Raw genomic sequence first — 22,017 nt, 5'->3', positions numbered from 1 at the left:
ACGCCTTAGGTTCAAAGTGTTTCAAAATAAGAGCCCAAGTGGAGACCCCATGCAGGCTAAAACCATTTAATCCAGTGATTCATTAGACCAAAATTCATGTTTAAGAAAGAATTAAATTAAACAATAGCTGTTTTTTAGTGGTGTCGTATTGTATTGTGGTTCGGTGTTTATATAGTTTTATTTTGAAATTGGATATGAACGCTTTTGTGGAACTATGAGCTTTCACTATACGTTAAACGCGCATTAGGGGTGCATGCTGGGTAATGTAGTCGATTATTCTATTTTACCCATAATGCAACCGCGCTTACTTGTCTTGCAGGCGGGGAATAAGAAAAACTGCTCCATGCTTGGATTTGTCCTTTGAATTTTGCCAAGCTAAAATAAAATTTGACGGCTAAAAAGAAGATCGTTCACTGGGGCATACATATAAAAGCAGTAGGACGCTAGTCCCGTTGGATTTAAAAGTTGGTGTCTCCGGGCCAGATATTTTTTCAGTTAGAATGGTGCAGCTCAGGCCCTCACGCGAGTGAGATGCTAACGGCTATGCTGCGTTGACTCTCATGGTGTGGCTAAAGTCCAGAGTTCTACGGCGTTTAATGATTAAATTACAATGTCTGGATTTAATTTTGGGACGGGGACGCTTGGTTCCACCAACGCGGGAGGAGGGTTTGCATTCGGAACAGCAACCAGGTAATAATAATGGAGCGTCTTAGCTAACGTTAGCGTAGCCTAAGTCGACAACATTCACTCAACTACTTGACCTATTGATGAGCTTGACGTCATTGTGTGTCATGGTTTGACTTAGTTATTTCTGCGTTAGCATTTGTTTTGATCACGTTAATTGTGTTGTGTTAATTAAATATAATTCGTCATCTAAATGGCTGACATGCTGTTCTTTCAGTGCACCCGCGGCAAATACCGGCGGCTTCTCTTTTGGAAATGCTTTGGGTGCAGCTGCTGCGACCCCTGCCTCTACCTCCAGCACCACTGCATCTCTTGGCTTAGGAGGTGGCCTGTTTGGTCAGAAACCCACTGGGGGGTTTTCTTTCAACACACCCGCTCCAGGTAACCAAGATCATAACATACAATTGAATTGTGTGTGTTAAAATGCCACATGAAGCTCATGTTCTTTATGTGCAGGTGCTGCTGCGGCACCCACTGCTGGCTTAACATTAGGTAATCATGCATTTTCATAAGCTAATGACAACATTATAAATGGTATTTTAGGTTTAATTCAATCACGTGACTTTTTTTGACCTGCTTACTCCTGGTGAACGAAGAGGTGATCAACCAAACCAACACGGCTACCGTGCAGCAAATAGTGTGCAAACTATCTGACTACGCAAGGGGGCTAGATATTACCGCTAAAAGCGGATACGAGCAAAAACTCTAGCTATGCAATATAATCTATCCTCAAGGATCTTCTGTTGGTTGCGTTCAGACATCTCAAACTATCTAGTGCTCAAGATCTCATTATACACTGCAAAACAGATGAAAACTTGGAAAAGTATGGATGCCTACAACTTATTGGAGTGTGGCGGTGTCAAGGAAATTGGTATTAGGATTCTCCCAAATAAATCATGCATCATTTTTGTTTGGGTAAGGTTGCGCTTCGCGATTTAATTTTGCGGCTTGCGAGTACGAGTCCTTTTAAACAAACTGCGAGTAGCACTTGATAGCCTTTATTCACTGTTGTTCATTGTCACGATATGTTAACCACTCAAAAGTATAATCGTAGACACCACTGAAGACCTGGCTGGTTGTGAAAGAAGACAGAGAAGGGATATGAGCTCAATGTAACTGCATGGCCAGGTACGTTTCGGCCATGTTGCCTTGTTGCACACATTGTTACGAGTATGTGGGGTTTTCCTCGTCTTTATCAAAATATAACTATGAATCTCAACGTGGTGTATGTGTTGAAAGCTAAATATATGACTGGTAGGGGTGTAATGGTACGTGTATTTGTATTGAACCGTTTCGGTACGGGGGTTTCGGTTCGGAGGTGTACCGAACGAGTACACATGCTAGCAGCGACAGGGCTAGGACAACATGTAAAAGCCAGAGCTGGAAGACCCTCCTGCCTCGTTAAGATCTCCCGTTTGGGAACACTTTGGCTGCGCGATACAACAATGGAGGACGGAGGTTTGCAGACATTGTTCAGCAGCTGCTTCTGACAACATGTCAAACATGTGTTGCACCTTTCCTGCTTCCGGCTCCCAGACCGTAGTCGAGGAGCGCAGGGGAGACACTCCTCCAGGGCCGATGTATTCTCGGGGGCAACACCCTTCACTCTACCCGGCAGTGGGTCTCCACAGCTCCGGACTCCAGGGTAAATGACGAGTCCGGCGATTAGTTGCAAATCGTGGCTTTATTGAGGTCTTGCATACAGCCAATCCAACAAAACACTAGCCACTCCCCGCACTCACGCTACCGCTCCCGCACCTCGCTCACCCACACACTCACCTCACATGCTGTCACATACTAAAGGGCCACACACACATACGCTACTCTCATAACACATGCTAACCCATTTGAAACGTCACCACCGCATTGAAGCAGCCTCTCCTCGGCGAGTCAGGCAGGGCTAAAGCAATAACAAATGTTTTTATAGCAGAAGATATAAGTCCATATTGCATTAAAAACTAGATTTTGACCCACTTCTATGGTGGAAGAACAATGAGCCCATATATCCTCTTACTGCCAAGTTAGCCAGGCTGGGGGGGAAGAAAATTTAATCTGAGGCTGAGTTGACTTTAAACTGTTTAATGTTGCACTTTTTATATGCAGAAGAAAAGTTTTGTCATTTTATTTAATCTGAGCAACAACTTGAGGCAGTTTAATGTTGATTAACGTGGACCCCGACTTAAACAAGTTGAAAAACGTATTGGGGTGGTCAATTGTACGGAATATGCACTGTACTGTGCAATCTACTAATAAAAGTCTCAATCAATTAATCAATCAAAAAAAGCACTTTATATGTGGAAAGGTTTTGTTAAGAAACCATTCTGAGCCTTTTCTTATTTAGTTTTTATTTTATATATGTTGACCACATTAACCCTGGCAATGGACCCTGTGTGTATATGTATGTTATGCCATTGTTTACAAATCTGGTAAATAAATAACCAAAAAATATATATTTTTTTGTTTTCTTACTGTACCGAAAATTAACCGAACCGTGACCTCTAAACCGAGGTACGTACCGAACTGAAATTTTTGTGTACTGTTACACCCCTAATGATTGGTGTCTTTGGTAAAGACATAACTCTAAAGTTTTGCTCACATTTGCTTTCTTGGTGGTTTACAAAACACTCATTGCAAAAAATGCATTTTAAGAACTCCGATACATGCTTAAATACAAATAATATCAAGATAATCCATACATTGGATATACTAAATGTTAAAAGTATATCAAACAAACCTTTAACAAAGTGATCACTGCAAACTTGTGCGTTTCTCGTTATCGCATCGTAAAATCTTGCACTCTTTTGCCCTTCTTGGTTATCTCTTAAGCAACTCTGAAGAAATGTTTATCCTTTTCACGATTTGAACGGTTCCAACACCCTAAAACAACGCAAGCATAGAGCATTTTTCTTGGAAAAAGGCAAAAAGCTGCCCAGAACAAATTTGACAACTAACGCTCCCTTGACCACTATGTCGAGTCTTGCATATTTAATGAGCCAAACCTGATGTCACCTGAATGAACCTACACCTATTGCTTGTTTCAGGTGCCCCAAGTTCTACGACAACAGCTCCTGCTGGCTTTAGCATGTCCTTCAACAAACCTACCGGTTCCGCTGCGCCCTTTTCTCTAAATGCAGCGGCCGCCGCATCCACATCAGTCCCCACAGGAGCAGGTTTAACATTTAGCTCCGTTTTGACGGCGCCACAGCAGCCCGCCGCAACAGGCTTCATGCTCAGTCTCGGTGGCACGACAACCACGACTGCTGCTGCGACAGTGCCGTCACTAGGCGGGAGTCTTTTTTCAAGCACTGCGGTTACAGGTTAGTTAAAAGCTTTTAATTCAACAATGCATGCAATATACCGGTATGTGATTTGTAACATTATTTTATTTCATCTGTTGGTGGAGGGTTGACATTAGGTTCTTTATTAAACACGTCAACAGCAGCCCCTGCACCCAGTATTGGTTTGGGTGGGGTGGACTTCAATACGTCATCTGAGAAAAAGAATGACACATCTGGAACCAATGCCCAGTAAGTCATAGTGACCATTGCACATACTTTATTTTTGAATTAGCAACTTAACAAAATATAACTTTATTGTAAAATAAGTACAATGTTATCACATAATGTATGTTTATGTGTTTTTAAAATGACAGGTAAATCACAATCTACTCATAAGTAAAGAAAAAACATCTGTACTAAGAGTTTACTGTTGGGGCTTAATGATTCATTTGATTAGAGAAAAGCTTCAAATTAAATTAAAATTGGGGGGAGTTTTTTCCCCTACAATACACATTGAAATAAACGAATTTATCTAATTACTGAAAATCAAACCTGCAGTACCAGGTACTATTTACTGTATTCTATTGCTTGTTTAAAGTAGAAGTTTATTTGTGGAAAAAATATATTTTTTAAACTAATAAATATAAAACAGATTTGTATGAATCACATTTATTATAAAGTATCACAATATACTTTGTAATACACTGTAATTACAATGCCATAGTACAATTTGTAATGTGCACTGTATATAACATATATCAACATTTTTGGTGGAAAAAAAGATCAAAAAGCTTTAATATTAAATACTAGATAAATGCATTTACAAAAGCCTCTTCCAACATCCTAAGTAGTCAAAAGCTTGATGTTTTTTGCAAGCAATTTACAGTATATGCCCCTCAGAATTTAGGAAATATGTTATGCTGTGCTACAAAAAATATATTCCATAGGCCAATATACTCTGAAAGAATACATTTGATAAATGCACATACATCCCTACAGGTAGGTAATCTGTTGGCTGTTTCATTTAGTCGTAGAATAAAACTATTTCTCTTTCATCTGCTTAGGGACAGTAAAGCTTTAAAGGACGAGAACCTGCCTCCAGTCATATGTCAAGATGTTGAGAATTTCCAGTAAGTATGCAGCAGTTATTAGTCTTGAATACAAGGAATGTTCAGATCAAGGTTTATACTGCTGATACCGATCAGTTCAACCGATACTGATAACGATAACATGAATAACTAAATTTTTTAAATGTATTTATGGTGAGTACTATTGACAGTTTAACAATATTTAAACCAGTTTGTATTCTCTTTTATTACATACAATTGTTAAATCAAAACAATGTCATTGTACACTATAAGTAAAAAATAACAAATTACTGTTTAATAATTAAAATCAATTGGTTTTTGCCCTCAAAATCCTGTATCCAGGAAATTATTTCCTGACTTTGTAAACATGAACAAAAACAGCAATAAAAAAGATTTTTGATAAAATTTAAATATCGATCATATACTACTACGACCCTTAATATTGACACCACCAATTTATTGATTGATCCAATCCTCCTCTTACGTATGGTATATTGACTGTGACAATGTTGACACAATAGTTGTTATAGTATATTCTCTCTAGACTCTTATTAATCTACTTGTTAATTTTCTGTTAATATATGCTTACTTTCTGCCGTAAGGTGGTTCCATCTACACTTTTTAAACTTTACTAAGCACCCTTTTCTTTTGTTTAAAGCAAGGTTATCTTAGCTATTAGCATGCCTTTCTTTAGTTGTGTAGCATGTTTAGCATCATCCTACAGTGATACTTGATAACGATATTAAGAAATGCAGTTTATTTGCTGTAATGGAGGTGATTATTATTGATGCAGATCAGCGCCTCCACAATGTGTATAGAGACACCTAATTAGGTTCTAGGTGCTTGTCAGCCAGAGACGATCAGCGTTTGTGATCGACATTAATCGGCTATGGTGTCAAAAAATAAAAATTGATTTTCGAATAAATCGCGATTCTTATTTGTAACGATTTCTTTAGGGGGGAAGATAATTATCCGTCCTGTCCAGCCACTCAGGCAAATCATATTATTGATGTTGATGCCCATATCTGCTGAAGCGATTTACTTTAGAAAAGAAAAGTGTGGGATACTTTTCTTGTTGCCTTATTTGTATTTGTCTTTATTAAATGTTTGGGTATACTTTTATTTACTAATCAGTTTTCTTTAAAGTAATATAAAAATGGCAGCTCAGAGTACCCACCCTTTTTGGATTCACTCGAGGGAGTACTGGAGAGGGCTCCCCCGGGTGATTCCCTCCTTCTACTGGGGGACTTCAACGCTCATATTGGCAACGACAGTGAAACCTGGAGAGGTGTGATTGGGAAGAATGGCCGCCCGGATCTGAACCCGATTGGTGTTTTGTTATTGGACTTTTGTGCTCATCACAGATTGTCCATAAGAAACACCATGTTCAAACATAAGGGTGTCCATATGTGCACTTGGCACCAGGACACCCTAGGCTGCAGTTCCATGATCGACTTTGTAGTTGTCATCGGATTTGCGGTCTCATGTTTTGGATGCTCGGGTGAAGTGAGGGGCGGAGCTTTCTATCGATCACCACCTGGTGGTGAGTTGAGTGCGATGGGGGGGGAGGATGCCGGACAGACCTGAGAGGCCCAAACGCATTGTGAGGGTTTGCTGGGAACGCCTGGCAGAGTCTCCTGTCAGAGAGTTTCAATTCCCACCTCTGGAAGAACTTTGAACATGTCAAGAGGGAGGCGCTGGACATTGTGTCCGAGTGGACCATGTTCCGTACCTTTATCGTCGAGGCGGCCGATAGGAGCTGTGGCCGCAAGGTGGTTGGTGCCTGTCGTGGCTGTAATTCTAGAACCCGCTGGTGGACACCAGCGGTGAGGGATGCCGTCAAGCTGAAGAAAGAGTCGTATCTTACTATGAGGAAACAGTGCCAGGGAAATCTGTGGTGGGCTCTCCTATTTCTGGGGCTGAGGTTGCCAAGGTAGTTAAAAAGCTCCTCGGTGGCAATGCCCCAGGGGTGGATGAGACCCGCCCGGAGTTCCTTAAGGCTCTGGATGCTGTGGGGCTGTCGTGGTTGACAAAACTCTGCAACATCGCGTGGACATCGGGGGCGGTACCTCTGGATTGGCAGACCGGGGTGGTGGTTCCTCTCTTTAAGAAGGGGAACCGGAGGGTGTGTTCCAACTATCGTGGGATCACACCTCAGCCTTCCCGGTAAGGTCTATTCAGGTGTACTGGAGAGGAGGCTACGCCGGATAGTCGAACCTCTGATTCAGGAGGAACAGTGTGGTTTTCGTCCTGGTCGTGGAACTGTGGACCAGCTCTATACTCACGGCAGGATCCTTGAGGGTGCATAGGAGTTTGCCCAACCAGTCTACATGTGCTTTGTGGACTTGGAGAAGGCATTCGACCGTGTGCCCTGGGAAGTCCTGTGGGGAGTGCTCAGAGAGTATGGGGTAACGGACTGTCTGATTGTGGCGGTCCGCTCCCTGTATGATCAGTGTCAGAGCTTGGTCCGCATTGCTGGCAGTAAGTCAGACCCGTTTCCAGTGAGGGTTGGACTCCGCCAAGGCTGCCCTTTGTCACCGATTCTGTTCATAACTTTTATGGACAGAATTTCTAGGCACAGTCAGGGCGTTGAGGGTATCTGGTTTGTTGGCTGCAGGATTAGGTCTCTGCTATTTGCAAGATGATGTGGTCCTGATGGCTTCATCTGGCCCGGATCTGAACCCGAGTGGTGTTTTGTTATTGGTTTTCCGGCCGAGTGTGAAGCGACTGGGATGGGAATCAGCACCTACACGTCCGAGTCCATGGTTCTCGCCTGGAAAAGGGTGGAGTGCCATCTCCGGGTTGGGGGGTAGATCTTTCCCCAAGTGGAGGAGTTCAAGTACCTCTGGGTCTTGTTCACGAGTGAGGGAAGAGTGATTTGTGAGATCGGTGCGGCGTCTTCAGTAATGCGGACGCTGTATTGATCCGTTGTGGTGAAGAAGGAGGTGAGCCGGAAGGCAAAGCTCTCAATTTACCGGTCGATCTACGTTCCCATCCTCAGCTATGGTCATGAGCTTTGGGTCATGACCGAAAGGACAAGATCACGGGTACAAGCGGCCGAAATGAGCTTCCTCCACCGGCTGGCAGGGCTCTCACTTAGAGATAGGGTGAGAATCTCTGTCATCCGGGAGGAGCTCAAAGTAAAGCCGCTGCTCCTCCACATCGAGAGGAGCCAGATGAGGTGGTTCGGGCATCTGGTCAGGATGCCACACGAACGCCTCCCTAGGGAGGTGTTTCGGACACGTCCTACCGGTAGGAGGCCACGGGGAAGACCCAGGACACGTTGGGAAGACTATGTCTCCCGGCTGGCCTGGGAAATCCTCGGGATCCCCCAGGAGGAGCTGGACGAAGTGGCTGGGAAGAGGGAAGTCCGGGCTTCCCTGCTTAGGCTGCTGCCCCCGCGACCCGACCTCGGATAAGCAGAAGAAGATGGATGGATAGATGGAAGCACCCTTTTCTTGTGTTTAAAGCAAGGTTATTTTAGCTATTAGCATGCCTTTCTCTCGTTTTGTAGCATGTTTAGCCTCATCCTCCAGTGATACTTGATAACGATATTAAGAAATGCAGTTTATTTGGTGTAATGGAGGTGATTATTATTAATGCAGATCAGCACCTCCACAATGTGTATGGAGACACCTAATTAGGTTCTAGCTGCTTGTCAGCCAGAGAGGATCAGCGTTTATGATCGACATTAATCGGCTATGGTGTCAAAAAAAAAAAAAAGATTTTCGAATAAATCGCGATTCTTATTTGTAACGATTTCTTTAGGGGGGAAAAATAATTATCCGTCCTGTCCAGCCACTCAGGCAAATCATATTGATGTTGATGCCCATATCTGCTGAAGAGACTTACTATAGAAAAGAAAAGTGTGGGATACTTTTCTTGTTGCCTTATTTGTATTTGTCTTTATTAAATGTTTGAGTATACTTTTATTTACTAATCAGTTTTCTTTAAAGTAATATAGAAATGTATCACAGCTTTTTATCTATTTTATGGAGGAATATAGTTAATCATACAACTGGCACGCAATGTTATTAAAAAGTATTGATTGAGAATAGTTTTGAATGAATAATCTATTCTGAATCGAATCGTGTGGTGCTCAAAGATTCACAGCCCTTCCGATCACATTCTTTTCACTAAAATCTTCTGATGCCAGTGGCACGTCCCTATCAAATGCATTTATTTATTATTTGTCGTTATTTATACTTTCGTGTTTCAATTTCTTTGATAGAAAATTTGTCAAGGAGCAGAAGCAGGTTCAGGAGGACATCAGCAGGATGTCGTCCAAGGCAATATCCAAAGTGCAGGATGACATCAAGAATCTCAAACAGCTTCTCTCCGTCAGTGCCAGCGGTCTACAGCGCCAAGCTTTGGCCATTGACAAGCTGAAGTTCGAGACAGCACAGGTAGACTGCAAGACCTAGCAGGCAATTTACAGATTTTGTTGTTCACGTAAATACGATTTAGATATCTAAAGTGCAATCAAATCTTAAATTTTCCTCCTCTTGTGTTTTTATTTAGGAGCTGAAAAATGCTGACATAGCACTTCGTACACAAAAGACACCCCCTGGTCTTCAACATGAAAACACTGCTCCATCTGAGTAAGTAAGCAATCTGAATAGCCACCTCTTGCAACTTTTTTTTATAGACAAAACTAAGTAATAAAAAAAAAATCATTTAGCTATTTCCGCTGCCTGGTGGAGCAGTTTGAGGTGCAGCTGCAACAATATCGGCAGCAAATAGAAGAGCTTGAGAACCACCTAACCACACAAAGTAATGGCTCTCACATCACGCCGCAAGGTAAGAAGCATCACTTTGGCCACAATGAAGTTTGGAGATGTTATATTTGATTATGTGTCCGTTTTTCATCTGTTCCAAGACCTGACCATGGCTATGCAAAAGTTGTACCAGACATTTGTCGCACAGGCTGCCCAGCTCCAGTCTGTCCATGAGAATGTAAAGGTCAGCCTAAGATTATTAGAATATTAGTCATCGCTGATTGGCATTGGTCAATATTAATCCATCTTTATTTGTCCCATGTCTTAGATCTTGAAGCACCAGTACCTTTCTTACCGTCGAGCCTTCCTGGAAGACTCAACAGACGTCTTTGAGTCCAAACGGGTGTCCAACAGGAAGTGGCAGAGCACGCCGCGTGTGACTACCGGCCCAGCCCCCTTCTCCAGCGTGCCAAATGCTGCTGCTGTTGCCATGGCAGCCACGTTGACCCAGCAACAGCAGCCAACTCCAGGTCTGACTGCCTACAAGTTTTAGAATGTTGCTACTTTAGAGACTTTAGACAGGACACAATAATTAATATGTTGGCGTAAGAAGAGATAACGTTTGGGATCATCTAAATAAATTTAAAAAAAAATAGCTTTAGATGGTGCTAAGCTGTTTTATAAGTGTTTAAGGGAAAAAGGAAAAAAAAACACGTTCCTAACCGGATATAGTTTTCTGCCTTACTGTTGCTTCTATTGGGTCCTTGGTTCATGGGCTAGATTAATTTATCTAATGCGCCTTAATCTACAATACCAGGGTGTTAACATTTTATTAACCATGGCTAAGCCTAAACTATATTTGGAATGTGACAAACGGCCAAGAATATACATTATCACACCACTACACTGTATTTCATGCTTGAAATGAGCCCACTTAATCAGTATTGTGTGTGTGTGTGTGTGTGTGTGTGTGTGTGTGTGTGTGTGTGTGTGTGTGTGTGTGTGTGTGTGTGTGTGTGTGTGTGTGTGTGTGTGTGTGTGTGTGTGTGTGTGTGTGTGTGTGTGTGTGTGTGTGTGTGTGTGTGTGTGTGTTAATTAATTGGAGGTCTGCTGTGTGATTTTATATATTTTAGCAAGTACAGGTAACAATTTTGCTTGTTTAACATGACTGATTGATTGCAAATGTATATACACTGCAGTGTGTGTGTGACCTGCTTTGGTTAAATTTTCTTTTGTAGTTACTGTGTTATTGCCTACTAAACAAGACTGATTTTTATTATGGCTTAATATAGTGCACTGGGAAAAAGCAGGACCATTTTTTTAGAATCAGGCAATGGTTGGCTGTACAGGGTCTGGCCAACATGTTTTTAGTAATTACAGATACTTTACATTGCCTTGTATGAGCCCTATTTTTTGGCAACAAAAGTGTTGCCAAATTTTACACAACATTTCAATAAAAAAGCTTATATTAGTGTTGCATATTGTTCTCCTGTATTAAATGTAATCGCACACAAATAACCTAATACTTAACACACTATATTGTTTATTCACTACATTTTCCACCACATTCATAAGCAATCTACCACCACACATTGCACATTATATTGTAATTGTGCATGTTTGCAATGACTGTCAATATAACTTATGGTAAAGAAACAGCATTCAAAGCGCAGGTTCGAAAGCAATATTCAAATTGAGTGTTTGTCCATTTTTCCAATACTTGAATTTAAAAGTGGTTTTAGTTTTAAAAAATTGTTGCCGCCAAAGGGTTTATTGCTGTAATGTTATCGACGTCTTGTCCGGCTCCCGTCCCGCCCAATGAATACTCGTGGGTGGTCAAGCTAGCTGTTTTCAATGGGTACCAGACGCCATTTAGCCTTTTTCGAAGAAAAATGCCCAATGCTTGTGTTTTCAAATTGCGAAAAGGATAAAAGTTAAAAGTACCACTGATAGTCGCGCACACACTAGGTGTGGTGAAATTACCCTCTGCATTAACGTTTCTTCAGAGTTCCTCGAGAGGTAATTAAACAGGGAGGAAGAGTGCAAGACTTTACGAAACGACGAGAAAAGCATGCAGCTCACACTCCATTCCAGGGGAGCAGAGTCGAAGAATGCATGAGTTCCGTGATCACTCCGTTAAATAGTTGTTTGATATGCTTTTCACGTTTATTTCCCATTTAAGTGTTGTCTTGATATTATTTGTATTTCTTCAACACGTTTGCTACAAGTGTTTCAAAAAGCACCAACTCGGCAAGTCTATATAAAAGAAAGCAAATGTCAGGAAAACCTAAAAGAGTTTTACCAAAGGCAACAATCATTAATGAATCTTTCAGCACATACACAATGTTGACATCTATAGTTATATTTAGATAAAGACGGGGCGGAAACACGCTACTTGTTAACTGCGTGTGCAACAGCAACAAACATCAGTAGACGAGAAATGTAATCATGAAATGCCACCTTAACTGAGCAAAAAGTAGGCATAGATTATCCGGGAGAGTCTTGATACCAATTTCTTTGACCGAGCCACACACAAAGGTGGTGTAGAACTCCATGCTTTTCCAAGTTTACATCTGTTTTGTCATGTAGAATGGTGTCTGAAGTACAATACTTTGATAAGTCTGAGAACGCGACCGACGTATAATCCTTGGTATCACTCGACATATATTTCCGTATTTTGCAGAAAGATGTAAGCCTCTTGTGTATTCAGATAGTTCACGCGCTTCTTCAACAGCCATCTTAGCTTGGTCGACCACCACTGGCTTTCACTCCCGGAAAGAAGTCACTTGTTGGAATACAAGCTATACTCCAGTCAAACTAGTGGTGTGAACATATTTTTTAGTGGCTTCTGTAGCACACGCCATGCCAAGTAGTCAACCACAGTTTTTTTTTAACATTTCGATTACCTCATATTTTGCAAAAAGCCTGCATTTTTCCAGTTAAAAAAACAAACAAATATGTTTTGATTTTTAAAAAGAGAACTTGTAGTTGTACTGCGACCAAACTTCTCTGAAGTCGCAAAGATTCTACTTGCTTGCCAGGTCTAAACTCAAGGTGAAGTCAAATGATGACAAAAACATGGCTGGCGTTGGCGATTAGTTGACAAATGGGAGTTTGAGTCAGAGGCGAGATACCATTTGGTCATTTCATGGGCTTTGTGGACTATTTGAGGAGTTTTTTTCAGTATTTATTGACCTATTTATATATGTTTACATGTGAGATGGCATGGTGTACAAACATCTGTAGGTAGTCCTTCAAATGTGTTGGTGTTGGCCGAAAGCTTCTTTACATTTGTCATAAAATAAAACGTGCCAAACGACTCAGGACAGCGAATGAAAGCTACTTATGAAGTTAAGAACAAAAAGTTGTTCTGCGGTTACTTAGCACTTGCTTGTACTTAAAGAAGTCAGTGTGAACTACTTACTTGATTACATTTTTTGCATTACATCTGATTTCAAATATAAATGGTAGGTTGGATTATAAAATAAAATACTCATAAGGGCTACTGGATCATTTCCCTCTGAAGTTTAATCAAGTGCTACTTTCACTTTTAGTGAGAGAGCAGTAGTACTGCTTGTGTTGTGTGAAAGACAACCAAAATATTTTATTATCAAGTAGTTGGTTTTCGAAGGAGTCGGGACACTGAATTGTTAGTGTTTTCCACACGTAAACTGCTTTCGTATTAATTTCTAAACATGTCTTCCATGCACGTTCTCTGCTCGGCAGTGACTATTACACTATTATATTACTATTACGGTGGTTGCAGTAGTGGTCCCATTGTTTGGTACCTGAAGTCAGCTGAGGCTGTGCTTGACTGTTTAGTATATTTTTCTGACTACTTTTTATGAGGCTCTATTTGACACGTTTTAGACACATGAATGTGAGCCAGCCGCTTCCCAAAGTCACGCTTTGTCTCACCAAAACTACACAAAAGACATGCAAGTGGCCACGTGTAAGAATACACTGATAAAGAGCGATTTATTTAATAGTTAAAATGCTTGTTCAATAAGCTGCAACTATTGATTTCTATTGTAACATATTATTTTGAGCAGTATATACAGTAGTACACTGATCCCTTAGACGCCAAATCCTTGTGTCTTATCTATCTCTCCAGTGCTTTGACTTGTATTTAAACATATATAACCAATGTTTGTTGATACAGTATATTTAATATATATAATATGTTGTGCCTTTTTCAGCTATTTTTAATTCATGTTTTTTTTGGAACATATGCTAGTTCATTCACTCTAAAATCTTGAGTCTTCTGAAACTTGTCAAATGCAGTAGCGGTTAGTAATTATTACCAATCATTATGTTCTAAATTGTTTGTGTCTTTATGAAGGTGGAGTTGCTTATTAAATTGACAATAAAACCTTTTTTTTAAACAAACTCTTGTCCTTGTTTTTGTTTTTACCTGGAGCTAATTTTACTTTTTTTTAATAAAGTTTATTTTTTAATACAAGCATATATACATTTAAAAAAGACAAGTTTTGGAGTGAAAGAACTAGCTGGTTTTGGTTAAATATTTTGCACATGAAATTTTAGTTAATAAATTATTGGCAAACTGGTAGGGGCACCGACCACTACAGTACACAGGCTCCATGAAGATTTAAATTGTATTATAATGATGTATGAAAATCTACAAATGAACGAGGGATTTTCTGAAATATTGTTTACTTTTGCCTCTGCTCACACAGCGTAAGTATTGTACTTGGTAAACTAAATCCAGCTAAACTGCCTAAGTAGTCTTTTTTTGCATAGCCAAATATTCTTGGTGGTACTTTGTTAAAAAAAAAAAAAAGAGAACCACTGATACTGTAACTTTTTAATTGGATGAGTTGAATGCTTGAGATGTTTTTGCCCATACAGTAGTACCTCAATTTACAAGCTTAATTGGTTTTATTACAGAGCTCTTAACTCCAGACATTTGTATCGCAACTTAACGTATCCCTTTGAAAATAATTTAATTGGGGCTGGGCCCCCCAGGATGGCACCATTTGAACATGTGCTTTAAGAAAAAAACATTTTTAGATGATAAATACTGTATAAAAACAATACAATAGACTGTTCTACAAACAACTACAGTAGTTTTTTGAAGTAATGTAGAGTATTTACCTTGGAGAGTGGACTTCCGCAGTTTCTCTTTCGAGCTGCTTCTCCATCAAACACAATAATCAGCTTTTCCATATTTTCATAGATAATTGTTCGTCGTTTACATATTATTTTAACATCCAGGGCTGGTGCAGAACGAGTGATATGTTTGAATTGCTTCAAGTTAGCAACGTGCTTGGTTTTGATTTCTTTATTAAATTTATTTCTTCTCAGCACTGCCCTGCACACACTATTTTCATGTAAGCCGATTCTGGCGATTAAGCCCAGATATTTTGGAGTCTTGTGACATTTGCTACACCAACTAATGTCAGGGATGCTTATAACTCAAATGTTTGCTTGCAAATTTAAGCGTAACAATTATCTTGGAGACCGCTTTTATCTCGAAACACTCTGAAGTTGAGGTACCACTGTATATGGAAGGGACATTTGACCTTATTATTCATTGAAGGGGCAACTTTATCTGTCAAAAGCGGAGTTGTAAAAGGAGTAAAGCATCTCTCTGTGCCGTAGGGACCCAGGCACCCTTGGGAGGAGGTTTTGGAAACCCATTTGCCACAGCAGTGGGCACTAGTTTGGGCTCGACCACTTTGGGAGGTATCACTGCAGTTTTTTTTTATCAACTTCGAGTGTGTGTGTGCCTGTGTGTGTGAGAGAGGATGTATATTATAAGCTTGGTCTTTTTCCATTCCTACACAACATGCTCTAAAACGTAAGTGCTGTTTTGTTTTAAACAGTGGATGCCAACTAAGGTGGTGGTCTGAACGCACACCAGAGAGTCTTTCCTCTTTATGGCCTTTGCTTTGTGCTGGTAGTTTCGGCAAGTTCAAGCTGACATACCCACACCCCACTATCATCCCCGTGTGTGTCGCTTTCTCCCCCACAGGTTTTGGTGCAGGGCCAGGATTTGGTGGGGTGGGTACTGGGGGTTCTTCTTTTGCCTTCACCTCCACCGCTAAGCCCACAGGAGGCAGTCTGAGTGCAGGTACATGTGTACGGAAACACCACACGCATGACTCACTAGCATTAAAGACTTGAGCCGTGTGTGTAGATTATGTAAAGTATGTGTGTGTATGTGTGATGTTGGCTTTTATGCTTGCAGGTAATTTTTCTACATTAAGATTTGTTGTCAGGTGGTTATGATTATGATTGAGTAGAAAGAATGAAAGCTTATACTTAAAATGTCCCTTATCCATGTCTTTTACTGATAATTAATTCACACTATAACTTTTATATTGTGACGTAAAATAAGGTGTTGGAAAAGGATAGAATAAATGCAACAAAGATGAAACAAGCCTATTTTGACTAAATATCTATTACATAGTGGTCTGAAAAGTTTGACTTAAATGTACACTTCAAAATTGATCCTTAGATATACTTAAAGTAAAAACTTAGTTAGTGAATGTTTTTTATTAACCCTGATGCAAGTTTAGGGTTGACTATACACTTACTCTTAGAAACCAAAAGGGGCCCATTCATAAGTCAACAATACATTTTTTTTCCTTTCAACATAGGAAATCGTTATCTTTTGATTTTAAGTTTTTATAGGTTTTTTTTCTGTTTGTGGCCTTTGTGTAAAAAATAACTCAATTCTATAATGCCAAATATAATTTCTAAAAAAAAAAAAAAAGTAACGGGAATATTTGAGGTTGGGTAATTACAGCCTTTAATTCAGGACAACATTGATTTTGGTACGGTAGACAACTACATATTTTTACAGTGCTTACTGAGCTGGAATGAGAGCGAAAGCAGGCAGGACTTGGTTAAGTTTGAGTTCACACAAGTGTATGCCCGAGATCATTTTCCGTACACGTTAGAGGTTTAATGGCAGTTTAACTCATTTAAGGTCATCAAAGCTCCGAGAAGTATGTATCATGGGTTTCTAGCGCCATCTGGTGGTTAAGGGGCGCCATTACACAAAACAATAATTTCTTGTTTTTCAATCAGCAAGAATGAAATTCATTTGGTTGTCATGGTAAAAGCGTAGTAATATACCAGGAATACAGTCTGTTAAAAATAGCAGTTATAATGGGAGTCAATGGGGCCAAAAAAGTTCTTAAGAGAAAGTGTGTATACTTTGTTTATATCATATTCTAACAACGTTGCAATAAAGAACCCAATGCAATTTTATTTAAAAACAAAAGCTAATGGTAAAATAGGGGGAAATGTGCACTTTATTCAAAATGCTTTGACCATGTAGAGTTTATACTTTACAGTGGTCTCTTGTGTGATATTGTCAAATATTTCCCTAATTGATGCCATTCCTAGAATAATCACTACAAACACCTTGCCTCAAACAGATGTCTGCTTTTCCTCCTAAGTTGCAACAATAATATAATTTTTGAAATAGTGTCAAAGGGAAACTGCGTTTTTTGGAATTTTGCCTATCATTCACAATTCCTATGTTAAACAAAAACATATAATTGTCTATTTTTAATGCATTCTAACTTGTAAATAAAAGTCAGTTTACAATGGAGTCAATGGGAGTCGCTCTCTTCCGCCTATTAAGTGCTCTAAAAAAATAAACACCTCAGTCATGCTGTAAGTACAATATATATGTAATGTAGTAACAGGCACAATCATAATGTAATATTTACATATTTTTCTCATTTTAAGCCTACAGCAGTGTATTCATTTCCCAGACTTATCACAACGTTCGCTTTTCCCTTCAACAACACTGACTACTGGTACTACTCACAGCAGACTTCATGAAAAACTACACACATAATAATCACTTACTGTACAATGTCTACTCTCACTGGGATGCCAACTGATAGGATGTTCATATCTTCCCGTTTAGATGAAGATCTAATCAATCCACTCAAAGGGTTAAAAAAAAAAAAAGCCGCTGCCGCAAACAAGCATCTTTTTGTGTCCTTCTAGCCACATCCAGATCTAAGTTGAATGTCACAGATGACTAACTTCTCGGTTTATGTCCACATCCTTCCATATAAGTGAGAGGAATGAGTTATAATCTCGAATTAATTTTTATCAGCTCAGTGACGATCATGATGCAGCAGCTCAGTACGTCAACTCTGTAGCTGCACAAGCCAGTTAGCTCTCTGTATCACAGCGCGCCTTTGAATAGTTTGTCTGCATAAACGCTAATAAAAAGAATATACCTTAATATAGTCAGGTCACAAGGTGTAAAAGTATAGTTGGCGGTTTTGGTGCATCTTTAGAGTGATTTAGAGACAAAGGGGTATACTCCTATTCACACCATTGCTAGCCACCTAGTATGATCCAGTTACCGTATTTTTCGGAGTATAAGTCGCTCCGGAGTATAAGTCGCACCGGCCGAAAATGCATAATAAAGAAGGAAAAAAACATATACCGTATTTTCCGCTCTATAAGGCGCACCAGATTATAAGGCGCACATTCAATGAATGGCCTATTTTAAAACTTTGTTCATATATAAGGCGCACCGCATTATAAGGCGCATAGAATAGACTACAGTAGAGGCTGGGGTTACGTTATGCATCCATTAGATGGAGCTGCGCTAATGGGAATGTCAACAAAACAAATAGTGATTGTACTGACACTTCTACTTGCTGCTGTCTGTTCAACAACCCACTGTTCGAGTTTGTCCTCCAACTGTAGCCATCTCGCTTTGTTCCCTCGGGAAACTCTGTTTAGTCTTCTTTACTTGGCGCAGGTCATCATGTTGCTTCCTCCACTTCCGCACCATTGATTCGTTAATGTTAAATTCTCTCGCTGCTGCTCTATTCCCGTGTTCTACTGCGTGACTGATTGCCTTGAGTTTAAACTCTGCGTCGTAAGCGTGTCTCTTAATAGGAGCCATTTTTGGGTCTTTACATAAGTTTAGGTCTCAAAACTACAGTAATCAGCCGCCGACTTCATTTTCCCCCGTAGAAGAAGAAGTTCTTCTACGGTAAGCAGCCGCCGACTTCATTTTCCCCCGTAGAAGAAGAAGCGCTTCTTCTTCTACGGTAAGCAGCCGCAGAAGGGGGAAAATGAAGTCGGCGTAGTTACCGTAGTTTGGAGACCTGTTGTGGCTCAATATTGGTCCATATGTAAGGCGCACCGGATAATAAGGCGCACTGTCAGCTTTTGAAGAAATTGGAGGTTTTTAGGTGCGCCTTATAGTGCGGAAAATACGGTATAAGTCGCACTGGAGTATAAGTCTCATTTTTTGGGGAAATTTATTTGATAAAACCCAACACCAAGAATAGACATTTGAAAGGGAATTTAAAATAAATAATGAATAGTGAACAACAGGCTGAATAAGTGTACGTTATATGACGCATAAATAACCAACTGAGAACGTGCCTGGTATGTTAACGTAACATATTATGGTAAGAGTCACTCAAATAACTATAACATATAGAACATGCTATACGTTTACCAAACAATATGTCACTTCTAATCGCTAAATCCGATGAAATCTTATACGTCTAGTCTCTTACGTGAATTAGCTAAATAATATTATTTGATATTTTACGGTAATGTGTTAATAATTTCACACATAAGTCACTCCTGAGTATAAGTCGCACCCCCGGCCAAACTATGAAAAAAAACTGCGACTTATAGTCCGAAAAATACGGTATTTCAAATTAAAATGCATAAAGAAAAATACATATATATATGCTTGTCCCTCATAATGATTGTGAATAAAAGGTACAATTCCAAAAAGGGTGCAGTTCCCCTTTATATTGATGCTATATAAAATTCATGTGCACTCCTCTGTCATACATGCCGTACTTATAATTAATGTCAGAGCGTATGGAATAGGGTTTGTTTAATTTCTCGCTGATCTCTGTTTCCTTTGTTTGCAGGCTTTGGCGGCAACACGTCAGGCTTTAACTTCAGCAACCCTGGCATCAACCCGTCGGCCGGCCTGACCTTTGGGGTGTCCAACCAACCCACTGCAGGTTTCGGCACGGGAGCGCCCATGCTGCAGCTCAAGAAGCCCCCCGCTGGTAATAAACGGGGCAAAAGATAGAAGTGAGATTCCGCAGATGTAATTTTTGTAACTGCCCCCCACCCACCCAAAAGAGCATACATGCGCCAACTAGTGTACAAACGTTATGATTCAGCTTCATTCCATTTGAACTCGGTCATTATCTTGGCTCTAGTGGGTTTTCTTGGCACCGTTTTGACGACATTAACCAAATATAGCATCACACTAGGACCAAATCCATTCTGGACAATTGTTCTTGTTGCACTGCCATGCTTTTGGGAATGCCAGCTTAGTTTGGACTGAGCGTTCGCAACTTGGCACAAATGCCGTCCAGAGTTAGAATTAATAGTCAAATCACTTAAGAGTATAGAACAGTACTTTTATTTTTTATAACAAGAAGAACGGAACATTTAGGAGGGGTCAAAGGCATCGAGCATCATCATGATAGTCACTGTTGAGTCCTGAAAACCTTGTCCTGTTTTTGCTGCATCCAGTTTCATGGTTTCATTAGTACCTTTTGGACACCTTTTAATTTTATTTTTTATTGCATAGATGTACCAATTTATGATGAGCTTACAAAGTCTCTTTACTTAATAGGTTTGTCTCATCTGCTGCAATGCATGTGAGATTTTTTTCAGTTTTCAGTTGTTGTACTTTCATTTTCTAATTACTATCTGTGTACAACTCTATTTTCCAATAATGTGTTTAGTAATTCACTTTCATTTGTCATGTTTTGTCTTTGTACAACATTACTCAAAATACATTTTGTTCTCTTTGGTAATTGTTAAACCGGAATTCAATATGTTGTACTGCTTCAAAATTGTTCTAATTCTATTTTGATTGTGTTACATTTTTTGTCCTGCATCTAAAATAATGATCATATTGATGTTGTGTTTTCAGTACTTAGCTTTTTTTGGGGGGTCCCGGTGGTGCTGGAACCGATCTCAGTTGCATTCGGGAGGACGGCGGGGTACACCCTGGACAAGTCGCTACCTCATCACAGGGCCAACACAGATAGACAGACAACTTTCACACTCACATTCACATATATATGTATATGTATACAGTATGTGTATATACTGTATATGTGTGTATATATATATATATATATTTGTGTGTGTGTATATATATATACGTATATATATATATATATATATATATATATATATATATATATATATATATACACATATATTTTACATATATATATATATACATATATATTTTACATATATATACATATATATATGTATGTATGTGTATATACATATATATATATGTGTGTATATATATATATGTGTGTATATATATGTGTGTGTGTATATATATATGCAAAATACGATAAGGGTATCGCAACTGGCTCACCTTTACAGGTACTTTCCCCTGCACCATCTGTGAGCCTGTGGCCTCGTTCTCTTCATCTCTCCTTCCATCAAGGCACCGGTGGGACTCTGCATGGCAGGGACGTCCTCCTCCCTGAACCAAGACTAAGCTTGACCACATACCTCAACTGGACATGAGTTGGTTGGCATCAGTAGGTTCTCAAATGGGCACCCCCGTCATTAACGTTTCGTCGAGTTAAGCCCATAACGCTTCGGAGGGGCTCGACGGCAGATCCAGCGTCCTGGCTCTACCCCTGCCTTCAGTAGGTCGGCTCTGCCACCGCACCTTTCTTTGTATCCAAATCCAGCGTGATGCTTCCTCTGCCCTTTTCGTGGTGTTGGCTACCAGCAGCTTCCTAGCCAGCCCCTCGATCCCTAGCATTCCGAGGGCTCTCCAGTGCGACCGCCCCGCAAAGCCTCTACAGCCCACCTCCACCTGTAGGTTCTAGGCCTTCCATCCATTTTGCTGGCTCTCGAGGATGAGGGTTTGGTAATTCTTGAGCTTGCGTTCGTACGCTTCCTCCATTCTCTCTTCCCAGGGTACTGTCAGCTCGATAAGCACCACCTGTTTGGTTCCTCTAGACCACAGAACAATATCAGGTTTCAGGGTAGTGTGGGCTATCTCCTCTGGGAATTTGAGCTGCTTTTTCAGGTCAGCTGGGGCTCTCTACCATCCCCCAAGTATGGAGGTTTGATGGGGTGGGCAGGACATCATATGTAGAACACAGCAGGAACTTGATCTGGTGGCCTTCCATGCTCCAGATGTCCTGCCAGGTTAGAGATCTGTCTTTTACACTCTCCCATCCAGTCCAGCTGCCTTGTTTGTTCATGGCTACT

The 22,017-nt window shown here is 40.2% G+C and overlaps 1 protein-coding gene across 5 annotated transcripts; it reads left to right on the top strand.

The window, feature by feature from the left end:
- Nucleotides 1-265: 265 nt before the first annotated feature.
- nup58 (nucleoporin 58) lies at nucleotides 266-20,680 on the top strand. Of its 5 annotated transcripts, none has more exons than XM_062021156.1 (14): nucleotides 267-690; nucleotides 902-1,065; nucleotides 1,141-1,176; nucleotides 3,726-4,003; nucleotides 4,084-4,211; nucleotides 5,027-5,092; nucleotides 9,282-9,456; nucleotides 9,572-9,651; nucleotides 9,732-9,850; nucleotides 9,930-10,012; nucleotides 10,097-10,298; nucleotides 15,391-15,474; nucleotides 15,764-15,862; nucleotides 19,674-20,680. In XM_062021156.1, the coding sequence occupies exons 1-14, from the start codon at nucleotides 611-613 to the stop codon at nucleotides 19,838-19,840; spliced, it is 1,761 nt and encodes a 586-aa protein (XP_061877140.1). In that variant the 5' UTR covers nucleotides 267-610; the 3' UTR covers nucleotides 19,841-20,680. The 5 variants fall into 5 exon arrangements, with proteins under 5 accessions (XP_061877142.1, XP_061877140.1, XP_061877141.1 ...); XM_062021157.1 differs by having other exon boundaries at nucleotides 268-690; nucleotides 3,726-4,001; nucleotides 4,088-4,211; XM_062021158.1 differs by lacking the exon at nucleotides 1,141-1,176 and having other exon boundaries at nucleotides 266-690.
- Nucleotides 20,681-22,017: the final 1,337 nt, after the last annotated feature.

This window comes from Entelurus aequoreus, linkage group LG15 (assembly GCF_033978785.1).
Source record: "Entelurus aequoreus isolate RoL-2023_Sb linkage group LG15, RoL_Eaeq_v1.1, whole genome shotgun sequence".
NCBI lineage: Eukaryota > Metazoa > Chordata > Actinopteri > Syngnathiformes > Syngnathidae > Entelurus > Entelurus aequoreus.
The sequence above is the reverse complement of the archived record's forward strand: the minus strand, read 5'-3'. Positions and strand labels throughout refer to the sequence as shown.

Coding starts and splice junctions, on each gene's coding strand:
- nup58 (XM_062021156.1), top strand. CDS start 611: ATGTCTGGATTTAATTTTGGGACGGGGACGCTTGGTTCCACCAACGCG. Junction 4,004..4,083: donor CAAGCACTGCGGTTACAGGT/TAGTTAAAAGCT, acceptor TCATCTGTTGGT/GGAGGGTTGACATTAGGTTC. Junction 5,093..9,281: donor CAAGATGTTGAGAATTTCCA/GTAAGTATGCAG, acceptor TTTCTTTGATAG/AAAATTTGTCAAGGAGCAGA.